The 13,323-nt window shown below is 33.5% G+C and overlaps 1 protein-coding gene across 2 annotated transcripts in view; it reads left to right on the top strand.

Moving 5' to 3' along the window:
- LOC119070065 (pyrokinin-1 receptor-like) overlaps positions 1 to 13,323 on the top strand; it is a 94,106-nt gene that overhangs the window by 48,478 nt on the left and 32,305 nt on the right. The window contains exons 2-5 of one of the 2 annotated variants that reach the window (XM_037174360.1): positions 8,691 to 9,211; positions 9,296 to 9,352; positions 11,191 to 11,254; positions 11,366 to 11,392. In XM_037174360.1, coding sequence (XP_037030255.1) covers positions 8,821 to 9,211; positions 9,296 to 9,352; positions 11,191 to 11,254; positions 11,366 to 11,392 — 539 coding nt within the window. In that variant the 5' untranslated portion in view covers positions 8,691 to 8,820. Of the gene's footprint in view, positions 1 to 8,690; positions 9,212 to 9,295; positions 9,353 to 11,115; positions 11,255 to 11,365; positions 11,393 to 13,323 lie in introns of both variants that reach the window. The other variant, XM_037174358.1, reaches the window with a different exon arrangement.

Here is a 13,323-nt window from a genome sequence, read left to right as displayed (position 1 = left end):
CATTTTTATTACGTAGACAGAAACTGCCTCTGCACCATTTTTGCAGCGTAACTGTACAACGATATTTATTTGAAAATGTAGTATTTTACGTACTTACTCTTAATTATTTCCACTGTCACCTTGAAAAAGGTATTGCAGGCAATATCCCAAACATTTACAGCGTAAATTCGTAAGTTCAAAAATAGTCTGCTTTCTATTTTAAAATTTTTCTTCAATTTGTTCAATAGTGGAGGAGTGGGTGGTGGGTGATCTGATGTTAATGGTGTATGGGTTTCTCCTAGAGTTCAATAAATGCGTCAGTAAAGTCTCCTATGATAATCTAGCAAATTCAATGACATTGCTCGTATGTTTAATCAGTTCTATGTAAAAAGTATTTCAATGAAATTTTCTGGTGGTGGAAAACTGAGCGTATCTCCTAGTCTATGGCACATTATTTAAATTTTTTTCGTCAAATTAGCGAAGAAGTCATTGGATAACCAAATTGCAGAAGGATATAGACACAAAATTTTTTTTAACGTATTCACTACCCTTCATATTTGAGATTTCATAGATTTTCATGGAAAACTCGGAAAATTGATGAGGAAAATGGAGAAATTGAAAAGCGTTTGGCCATATAAAAAAAGTATGAACCCTTACCTTTCGTTTAAGCCCCATATCGACAGTCTAGCATTGACAGACGCTTCACAATAATTCATTGAAGTGACCCTTACACTAAAATCTTTGGTGAGGGGTTGTGAGTGGTGGGGTGGGGTTTTTTGAGGGGTGTTAATCTTTTTGGACTCAGGATACCAATATTAATCACTGGTCCAAAGCGCACCATTCTACTATAAAGTGAACTATTTTTATGACTTTTGTTGTACAAGGACCTCTACTAACACAACACCACGTGCAATAGATAAATTTTATCGGAGAATGGATAATAAATCCTACCAGTAGGATTTATTGGATGTTGTTCGAAACAAAATATAATCACAATGAAGTCGAATAGCACGCTAGGTTTTCTGTTCCTTTAAGCTCTCAGTGGTATTAAAGATTATACACTTTCATATGTCTACTCTCTTTGAACATATCGTTTTAATGGCATGGAAACAAAGTAAAGAGCCAACCAAATCATTTTATAACTAAACTTATCTCCTTAATTGTATTTTAATTGATTTACAACGAAAGAAATAAATTCGTATAATGTGTGCGTTAGGCTGAAATTGTCATAGTAATTTAAATTTACTGAAGCATGCGTTGCGGAGAGAGATGGAAGCAGACCAAGGTGACAGCAATAGATTAAACATGTGCGTCCTTCCTCAAGATGGATTGTGTTTTTCACCTTTCAACAACCATAACCTTGTCTACACAAACAGTGAAATCTTCTCCACGTAGTAGAAGCAGGAAATCACTTAAGACCAATCGAATTAATATACACGAATCTTCGTAAGCTGGTTATTAAGACTAGAACAATAACATTGAAATTGAATTTAAGCGGTGAAGTGACGCGTAATTTTGATCGTGTTTTTCGTTTCTCTAATTCTTTTAACGTTTGCACTGCAAACTTTGCAGTTCCTGTATTATTCCACCTGAAGTTGCTAGAGGATCCACAAATAATATTTTCGACTTTATTTATCAGTGTATATTAGGTAGTGATCAACTTCTGGAACTCTTGTTATTTTTGAAAGAACATTTAATTTGTCATTGTTAACAACTTTTGCATACATGAAGACACGAAGAAAACTTTCCGTACTTATAAAAACAGTAATGTATCGTCAATTGCATTGCAATATTGTCAGCATTGAGGCAGTTTAATAGCTTGAAAAGATGGCAATTGACAATGATACTAGTTTCCCAGTCCTTCTTCAAGATTGTTCTACAATAAAGATTCGAAGAAGTCTTACCGAGGACTATAAAATGTGTAAGGTGCTTTAATTTCCTCAATAGTAGGAACCAGCTTTGAGGTGGGTCAGGTCCATTGACTGACTGATTATCTCTATAAATTTTTGAACTTATAAAAATATCATAAAATGGTCTTGGTTTCTCTAACAATTTTATCGTTTCAAGTTTAATCACCTATAACAGAATTTGAACCGTAAAATTTCTAGCAACCGTATTAACGAGTTTTCCTTAGCAGCTCAGAATATTGAATATTTGAATTCATTTCTTTTTTTATTCAAAACAGCTTTGCGATACTTTGCTATACGAAGTGAACTATGTTTTACATTTGAAGGGAACTATGTTTTACATTTTTCAATTATAGTGAAAATCTTGTGAAAAGCATTGTCGAGTGATTTTCATCCGTAAGACCCTAACTTTCAGTAAAAATATTATTATCATCAATGGGAGTAGTGAACGTTGCATGTCGAATAAGAATACGTTTCCCAGATTTCATAACTTCAATGCTTGGAACAAAAAAGATTTAAATCTTCCAATTTGAATAGTAATGATGTTGCGACTGTGGTATTGCCTTTGACAACTATTCGTTGAAAAGCCAAATTTCTCTCGTTATATTCATGAAGCGTCACTTTCAATGCATCATGTTTCTGCTGAAACAGGAACAGTCAGCAACACTGTAGTTCATTTATATTGTTAATCCACCATGAAAACCTTTAGAAGATCATAAGTGTCAAGTATGCTAAACGTTTTGAAACGTTCAAATGAAATAAAAAGCTCACGATTTTCGTTAGACTTTTGCTTATGAATTGAAGTTGATGAGTCAGTTGATTGAAGGGAGTGTGCATCGGTTTAGATTTTATGGTAAAGAATTTTCTTTTTCGAAGGTATTTTTAGCATGTCAATTGGATTTTAAATGTTTTTTTTCGACTGGCTGTGTACGGACTAAAGGTTAATCAAATTAATATGATTGATTCTAAGAATTTTCATTGTATCAAGATTCGAAAACAAGTGTAGAGTGTAGACTTGCATAGCGAGCATTTGAAATGTTTATTACGCTTCGCATAAACTCGGCTTGCCAGTACAGAATTACACTAAAAATCCGCAGAGTCGATCACTTTAATTTGATTTACCTTCAGACGTGCTACGCCACCAGCTATATGATACTTACATTATCTATCTAATATCTATCTGTTTCTGCTCTGCAATCAATTGACATTTTAGTAAAACTATTTTACATTTGCCACTAATTCTAAAACATCCTAACTACGGTATTGGTACAGCCAAAATAGGTAAAAAGAAAATTCACTTCATAAATATGACTGTGACTGTAAAACACATAATTGTAGCATTCTGACTGTATGTTGTTAAGTTGCCTAACAATTTAGCGGCACATACAATTTACTCAACCACCCATTCCTGTAACCAATAAACGTATTCTCTGCTAACGAACATTATTTTGCTGAAAACATCTGGTACAACAATTTTATCATTTCAAGTTTAATCACCTATGGCAGAATATGAACCGTAAAATTTCTAACAACCGTATTAACGAGTTGACAATGCTAAGCCGAAAATGTACAGATAAATGTAACTTTTGAAATTTTAGAACTAAATACAAAATATATTGTGACAAAGTGGAAATGGAAAATATAACAAAATATACGATGGAACATCCTCAGCTCAGCTCAGAATATTGAATATTTGAATTCATGACGACAATGTGAAGGTTACAGGAAGGGATCAAACAAGTAAATGTCAAGGATTTGATTTTAATGGATTAAAATAAATCACTTTTTGGGTTTGGTTCATTTTCTTTATACTTTGATGATAGGGTGATGTGGTTTTCTTACTCAAATAATAACGGTTGTACGTGTACGTACCCAGTTAAAAATCTCTGGAGGAAATGATATGTCTCGTTCGAATAATATTTCAAATTTCAGCCAAAACGGTCAGGAATATCATAGCTTTAGAAACAGATTTACTTAGACTTCCAGTATTCTCATAAAGGCTCAATTTAAATCAAATTAAATGTATCGATCCCATCAAAAGATTTGCAGGTAGCAAAATTATTACGAGAATAATGTTTGGAGGTGGCGATGAATAGCATATTCATTTTCACAAAAGCTAGCTGAAGACTGTGATGTGATGTGAAACAAATTGTTCATTGTATTCATCTTCAAGATTTGCTTGGGTGGTCAATGGTCACCAACACAATTACATTGAAAACGTTATACAAAACGTATGGTAAGATTATTTTTTCAGTTATAAAATGTCCTACTAGGACAGTCCTAGAGCCAACCGTCTCATCGTTTTCATATTTGAAATTAAAAAAAAAATATTTGAAAATTCTAACTTTGAAAAAGAAATATCTCAAATGTCACATATTCTCGTGGATTGTTGGAATGGTTGGCATATGAACTGTTCTCATCGAACCATACACAGACAGATACGGTCACCGATTGCATAAAGCAGTTACATTTACAATCTACTGAATGCAATATAACGAAGCTGGTAACGATTAACTAGGTTTTGAAATAGAAGAATGGGAACATTTTAAATACAGCTTGTATCATCTGTACAAATCAGCTGATACATTTTACTATACATGCTTAACTTAGACACGTGTTTTATTAATAAAGGATTAGTACTATCATACCCTTATAGAAAGGCGTGTAGGAATACGAATAAGCTGGTACAGGTACATGCATAATAAGATACTTACTAAATTGAATGTCGTTCTCTGTATCAAAAATGCAAATAGTTATTTTCCTAACGAATGCTAAAACGCTTTTTAGCAAATGAGTGGTGTCCAGCACGAGCCGGGGGTGATAATTTGCTAAAAAGGCTTTTAGACATAAGTTAGGAACAATGTTTATAGTAAACGATGTCGGAAATACGCGATATTTTAACACTATTTAGGAAAAATACTAGTAACGAATAAAATTTGAGGAAAAAAAATCTGAGAGACTTATCTATGGAAAATACGGCAGCACGTTTCAGTGGCAAGTAAATGACGTATGAGCACATCATACATTGTGTTATTGTATCCACACTCACAGTTCCTTCTCTTATTCTTTCGTCCAGTGGGTTATATAAATGATGAAGAAAATAAATTACATTATACTACCAAGCTGATGATGTTATAGGAAAAAATAATTGACACAAGTGTATAATATACATTAATGAAAAGCCTTTCGTTATTTTCTGATGTGGTATGAGATCTGATTACGAAACACAGAAAATTTTTCGAATATAAAAAGCATGAGTAATGATTTTGGCGGTGACGACAGACGAAACAGGCAGAAGTTTTTTTCTTTCATTTTTTAAAGCTTTCAGCTATTTTCTGTCGCAAGTTTTTTTATCATGAATTTGTGAATTTAGTCATGAATATTGTCAGTGAACCATAAGCGTGAATAAATACAATCTTTTCAGTTCTGACGGCATGATTAGTATGCTGTGTGTGGGAGTGGGGTGATTCAGAAATGCGGCCGCAACAACAACTTCAGTCCTCGTATCGGAAATAATTATTTGAACATTTGAACAGCAATTTCACAATCACCAAAAACTATAACAGAGTATCTTATTATGGGAAATGTTTGCCCAAACGACACTTACCAATTCGAGAAGAAATCGATATAGAAATGTTCATATTAAGTTGCAGAGTATTTCGGTTAGTGAAATGTCAAAGATTTGCAAATTAACATTCACTCTGTGAATTGGTGCATAACATTCAATATCACCACATTTTAGTATATGTAACAACACAACAACCGACCACACAACAAATAGTAATTCGTCAATTAATTATGATGGTAAAATCTGCAACTATTTGATAAGATTACTGAAATTGTATCATGAAATGGTTGATGATGTTTGTTCTGCGTTTCATATATAATAGCAGCCTACAGCGTCCTAATTTAATAGAGAAGCAATTTTGTTGGATTTTAGTTGATAAGACCGAATGAGTTGACAATGTGTATCTTTGGCATCATACCCATTCAAAGGACGGGATGATTTAATTACACATTCTTTTCTAACACATCCCCTACGTTCTTAATCGGATAATATTATCGTCTGTCGTATGAGATTGTGTGTAGTTTGCAAATTTCCAAGCAGCCAGAAATTAATGTAGAATTTTTATCGAAATTATTTTTGTCGCGTGATTAAAAAATTGTAGAGCTTGATATCTCCATGGATCTCGTCTTTCGGTTTCTTTTTTCGCGTAGGTTCCACAGTTTTTCAGTTCCCATTTTGAAAAAATCAAATCGAATCGGTTAATTGACGAACATTCTAACAGACAAAAAAAACATCGTGTCGAAGTGGCCCATTCGAAACTGGTCAGGTCGATCTGAAACCTGAAGCTCAGATTATCTGAATCTGATCAGAACTGAAGCTGAATTGAAATTTTTTACCTGACCTTAAATTTACCTGATATCTGAAGATCAGTAAAAATTCAGGTAAAGCAGGTCAGACTTCACGTGTATCTGGGATTTTTTTCAGTTATATTCAGATTTCCGAATAATTTAGGTCAGGTCAGTTCAGATTCAAATATTTTCAGATTGATCTGAAATTCAGCTTCCCATGGCTAATTTCGAAGAGAATCTGGATGTAAAATCCAGTGAAAAGTTCCGATTTTGTACATATTTTCAGAAAACTTTTACCTTCGCCGGATAACACTGGAAAATCCCACATAATAAGCTTCAACCTATGAAACCATCTCCGTATATTGAGCTTAGATGATTGTTTTATGATGCATAAAAGATAGAAAAAAATGTTTACCTCTTTCCCCCATCATACGTATATAATGCAATGGATACAATATGCTAGTAGAGTTTAGTATCCCATAGTGCCTAATTTGCTATTTCTATACGTGATACGAATTGTACGTCGCATCGTACGCATATTTTCAAAAGGAGAAGAAGAAAAAACAGTCAGATGGAAAGAAAACCGTAAATTTATGATACAAACCTTTTACGGATATCTTAATTCTCGGAACGGTTGAACGCAGTTTTTAGCATTTCAAAATCAGAGTGAATGTGGTAGATTACGAATTTTGGTTTGATTTTTTCGATAAAATATGGAAGCAATTACAGTCACATTGATTCAATGCCTTTCTTTGTAGTTAGGTAGTACCAATTATGTAGAAATGATTCCAGATTGAAAAAGTATTTTACAACTATATGTTCGGACATACAAATTTATTCCGCGATTCTGTGATTCCTGCCACCGGAAAGTTTTTTTTAATTCCTTATCGAGCAATCGCGCTCGGTTCCCGGGACCAAGCTTAACGTATCTACCGGAAAGAACACATTATTCGCACGCCCGACTATGCTACCTCTATTCAACATTGACGATCGACATAAATTAGTTTGAGTGTTATTAGTCAAGTTCTTTGCAATGAAAATTCCACGTTTGATGGCGACTTAACATTATAGTTACGTTATGTATACGTAACAAAAAAAATGGAATAAAAGAAATCCCAAAACTTTTGTCCTTTTTATTGTTATCGGCACATTGAACATTGATTTTTAGATCTGATTTATTTCGTTAAATTGTTACGGGTAATGCGTGGGACTATTATGAATATTGTAGTATAGCAATAAAAGCAAGCATTACATGATGTAGAATTTTTCTATTACTCCAATTTTCTTCAAATGTCGATGTGGACTTATAGCGTAGGGGGCAAATTGTAGTAAGAACCGTTTCAAGAATTGTATTGGTAAGGTGATTATGTCGTAGAATTGCAAGAGTCATACGATCAATAATAAGAGTCAACCTATGTTGTTCCATCTTCTTTCTACTTATGTGAATCGAGAGATTTTGTGTCCTAATAAATTCTCTTTTCTTAACCAGTTTTCCATGTCCCTGAAGTTAGCGCAAGATTCTTCTATCAAGATTTGTGACAATCTTGTTATATAAGAACTCAAGTTGTCAAGTGTCTTTATGTATCAAAAACTCAAGACGTAAAGCTTGACAAAACATAGTATTAAAATAAAAAGATGTACTCACTCGTACACGCGCATATGTGATGCACTGCATCCTATTGATATTAATACCAATGCTAAATCTTGATGTACCAAAACTGGGAAACTTGAATCTTCATATACCCAAGTCTCAGTACGCAAATCTTGATATATCAACATTTAATCAACATTTGATATAAGAATCCTGAATACTAACTTCATGGCAATAGGTTTCATTCTCTATCGGCTGATAGAATATGACTTATCCTTGATTTTTCTAGCATCGATAACTCCAAATAAACCTAGACGTTGACGCTGGCCTTTCCTATCTGTTCATGATTGAAAAGTAGTAGTGCATTCTGTATAGGTTGGTCATGTTGAGCATACGATATATGAAAAAAACGATCAAAGGAGCTGGAAGTGATCGGAATTACAGAAAAACTTGGACCATAATTTTCTCTCTATAATTCCAGGTACTTATTTTGTGGTAAACACTGTTTTCAAATAATTACGAAAATTGGTCCAATTTAAAGACGTTCAGTAGAACAATTTTGCAGGGAAATAAATAACTTGGCAAACTTTCAAGCCTATTTGCATTCAATATATATAAAATTTAATCCTACCTCTGTATAGTATACTACACTACTACCCTCTAGACTATAAACTCTCTGTCTACATAGAAGACAATAAAATAAGACTTAAGTTGTGCCCTGCAGTAAACTATAAAGCTTTGCTTCTCTGTTTTGAATATAAATTATAATTTTATTTACTAAACTAAGTAAGTTTTCTTATGACTACAAGCTACGAGCACACTTTAATATTGTAACATTTCATTCTTTTCTCTTGCAGGCCAGCAGTATCACAATCACAGAATTAAACCACTTCATTAAACCAACGCAAATCAAGTGAAAACCAACATTAAAGTTCAACAAAATGTTTAACAAAATAGCGTCAACAGTAAATCTCACAATGAAAATGCATGGCCATGAAAAGGAACTTGATACATAAACAATTTCAAATAAACAAAAGTTGTGATAAAATCTCCGTTTATGGTTATGGTTATTGTATCGAATTAATTAGCCGACATCGAAACATACAGGAAATTAAAATGAATTATACCTTCGATTCGGAGATTCTTCTGCAAATTCAGCAAATTGAAAATCTAAATCTCACGTTCGGCATGCTGTTGAATCTGACGCAATCGAACAGTACATCGGTTGATAATTTGACCGAATATAAAGGGAATGAACGAGATTCAATGGCTGTTGTGATTCCAGTTACCGTTTGCTATGCAATCATCTTCGTGGCGGGTGTGCTGGGAAATGTGATAACGTGCACTGTGATTTCTAGAAATAAATCTATGCATACCGGTAAACAGAGAACAGAAACCGAAATATTTTATTGTTCAATGCACTGAAAATACTAATTCCAATAATTTTTCTTTTCCACTTCAGCTACCAATTATTATTTATTTAATTTAGCCATTTCGGATTTGATGCTATTATTATCGGGTAAGAAGCAAACTTATTTTTTATGGTAAAGTACGTACTTTGCTTCTAAATTGTTGTTTGGTTGTGTAAGAAATTTGAAGTTCGAAGTTGTTAAAAAATAATCCACTCTCAGCGCGACTGAAATAGTAGATTACATGGGATGCTGCGAAAGTATTTCATTACATGAAGTAAAAGCAAACTATCAAGCGAATATTTTGAACAACAAGCAAGTTTCACTCGTCACACTAGAGTGAGTTTGTAAAAATGTTTCCAAATTATTGAATTTGTTGAATATAACCAAGGAATTCACGTAAAGTACTGCATGTAATGGACCATTTTCACAGGGGGAGAACCGCTATGTACTGGTCAACTTTTGCATGGAACAGGCAATAACATATTTTATATACAACCGCACGACAGACGTATTGAGAAAATTCGATTTTTTTCGTGCATAAATTCGTATATGTCATACGGGAATATTACAAACTTATTTACAGGCAGGGTACAAAATGAAGTATTTCGCCCTGACCAGTTAATATATAGCGCTGACCGGGTCCCTTAGTGTTGCTCTCTGCAACAGTTAAGCAGACGTTAAGGATCCAGACAATCGAAACAATAATATTATCAGCGTTCGTACTGTTAATAGTTGATTTTGATTAAAATAAGAAGTGAAATCAGGGTTTCATGTCTTAATTGACGGTTTCCGGTCACAATAAATACAATTCGATATTACTCCCCAAGAAAATCAAATATAAAGCTACCTTACGGGACAGGAAACCGTTAATTTAACCACTCCACAAATATATCACAATTTAAAAGAAATTTAACTGTAACACGGTACGCATATATCGTTTATTTTCAACAGAGGCCTTCTCGAACATAGTCATTTCGAGACATTATAGTGGAATGGCAAACGTGTTATTGAAGTAGCCTTAACTTCTAATGGAGTTAAAATAAATTCTTGGGAAATTGTATTTTACACCACTCTGAGCTGGCTCACATATGAATTGTTTTTTTCTCCCTATTTTGGGTTAAACTGATAAACACTATGGCTATGAAAATAAACGACAGAGCATCATATGACGACGACACATATAGAAGAAGTACGGGTGAAAAAAAAATAATTTCCTCTAAAACCATATTCATACCCAAGATTGCAATAATTTTCAATTTATCTTAAACCGCTCCATTAGCTTACACGTCTTTGCGTCGTTCGCTCTTTCATCGATATGTTTTTGGAATGGTTTTATGGCCTGTTAAAGCATCTATTATGGCAAACTTCGATTCTGGGTTAAAGAGAAATCGAAAAAAAAAATATTGGAAAAAATAGCAGAAGAACGAACGCGACAAGAACAACAGCAAAATAATCTCGATACTCTCTCTAATTTGAATAAATGAAAATTGAAAAAGCTCAAATTCGACGACACGACGGTTTCTACATATCGGTTATCGGGGGGTTATTTGGTAAAAATGACATTCGAATTTGATACGCAGTAGTTTAACCGATGCCATGCCGGTTTTTCCGTAAAATAAACTATTCTCTCGGGTTCTGTGTAATCCATCAATTTATATCTTTGACAAAATCAAATTGGTACACCCAGATTATGTGTATATATTTGTACAGTCAATCGGGTAAGACATATTCATAGTAAAGCGCTTTAGCTAGAGAAAAAAAAAACCAAAACAACAACAAAACAAAACTAAAAATAAATGAAAATTCACATTTTTCATCATTTTCTCCCTCCTCCTCTTCCCCCCCAAAAAAAACCATGTCTAACAAAAAGGAATGCCGCATGATACATACAACATATGGTTCCCAGCATCATATCCACTAAATCAGTCCTTTTGTATATTACAAGGACTGCTGTCGGAAACGTCAACCAATGCAACCGTTTTGACCATTACCTCGTTCACAATCGAAAGGTACATATAAATTGGATCATGTAAAGCTTATTTTGTTACAGCTATTTTATTAAGCATGACGATGATGATGATGTATGTATTGACATTTTACGTATTCTACCTTTTTTACAGATATATTGCAATATGCCACCCATTCAGGTAAGTGAATTTTCTCAGAACTTTTTCTCCCCGTAAATATGTTTCACTGCACAAATACGTTTCGAGATAAGTGTACCAATGAGTAAAGGAAATTATTAGATTGTATAGGTTTTAGATGTAAGACTCGGTAGGTGTAGATAGCCTGCACAAAGAAAAATTACATAAAAGGATTATGTGATGTGAGTAATTAATGAGAGTAATAGAATCTTTTGCTGGTCATTTATGTAATAAATGCGTTGCTTTTCATAATCTTACAATTGATTAGTTCGATTGAATGCAATAAAACGAGACGTGATGCGAAAATTTAAAACGTGAAACTCACCTACATAGACAGCCAATGTTCAACAGAATGATGAAAATTGTGAAAAGATTATTTCCAATCCAAACAAACCACCAGTCGTAAACTATCCCGATATGACTTAAGTTATACGATACAGTTAAAGTCAAAGAAATTTTCTACAGTTGTTCACCAGCTAGTCGACTCTTTCTCAAGGCAGTAACCACATCGGGGCAACTCATACAAAGTGGAAAACCGAGGGGTCTTTTTGATTAACCTGATTTACCATTGATTTACCATGATTAACCATTGATTAACGAGGTCAAGCAAAGCAACTTAGCTACAAATCGTGATAAATCAATGAAAATTTCAGTGTAGTGATTTACCTTGGTAAATCATGGTAAATAACTATTTTAATTTTTGGAAAATCAAAGAGAGGAACCCCTAGAGGAAAACAGTTTTTTGAAAGTTTAATTTTGTCCATGCTAGGTTTTTGAGACTGACTTAGTTCAATATCGATCGGTTTCGAAGTCATTTTGTTTTGTTTTAATTACACGATACATTTTCACTGAACTTATTCACTTATTTTACTCATTTGGTCTTTCTCTGAAAGCTAGGAGGTTCCGGTGATAATTTATCGGTCAGTGAAATCAGTAGAAATATGTTGGGAAACGGTAGCATAGGCATACTTTTCACGTTTAAAATTGATTAATTTTGTTGTATTATATCGATCTGGAAAATTGTGAGTTAATGTAATGAAAAGCATCTGCTTAATCTCGTAGTGTAAAATAAGGAACTTAAAAATTAAATTAAAAAAGAAAATTTATCAGCTGGTTCTGCTTTTTTTTATAACTGCAGCAATGCCTTCCATTTTATTTCTTTGGCATCGCTTTCCGCAGTGCATATCGTATCGTATATATACATTACATACGATGTACATATAAGGTAAACAGCACCCACACTTGATTTTCTTTTAAATTGTTTGCGATTTTGTGCAGTTATTTTAGAGCTGTATGCATTTATGCAATACCAGAAGACCGGAGTGAACCAACCAAAAAAAGCGATCATTTCTCCAAAGAACACGAATAATATACACCAGGATCGTGGTGCTGCATGGAATGATATTATTCTACTATAATACACAATTTTCTCCGAATCGTGCATGCATTGATAATACAAACATAATGATATTGTATTATAGCATACATTCGCAGAGCGGTCGTATATATTCGAATGAATTTATTCTTTGAATGATTTAAGGAATAGGATTATGGAACATTTGTTTTAAATGTTTTCTTTTATAAGCAAACATTTACTTCCCATTATGCGGCATAAAGTTGAAATTGAAATTAATTGAAGGGAACTTAGTCTTCATTTAATTTTAAATTGTTAAGTTGTTCAACTAAATAAAATACAAGCAGATTTGTCCACATTTAACGTCTTGCCTCAAACTGTTTTTTTTTACGAAAGCTATTGAGGCGCGTCTTTAACCAATTCGTTTGATGCAGACGGCTAGTAAATGTTAGTGCCTAAAAATGATTTCAAGGACAAAATTTTCTTTCGCGATATCATTTCTCTATTTTCGCTACATTCATCTAACATGGCGAGGCGAGACTGTTCTTCTTCTGCTCTGTGGTTTTCATGAATGTGAGTG

The sequence above is a fragment of the Bradysia coprophila genome (genome assembly GCF_014529535.1).
Source record: "Bradysia coprophila strain Holo2 chromosome X unlocalized genomic scaffold, BU_Bcop_v1 contig_45, whole genome shotgun sequence".
Classification (NCBI taxonomy): domain Eukaryota; kingdom Metazoa; phylum Arthropoda; class Insecta; order Diptera; family Sciaridae; genus Bradysia; species Bradysia coprophila.
This window is presented reverse-complemented; position numbering and strand designations above follow the sequence as displayed.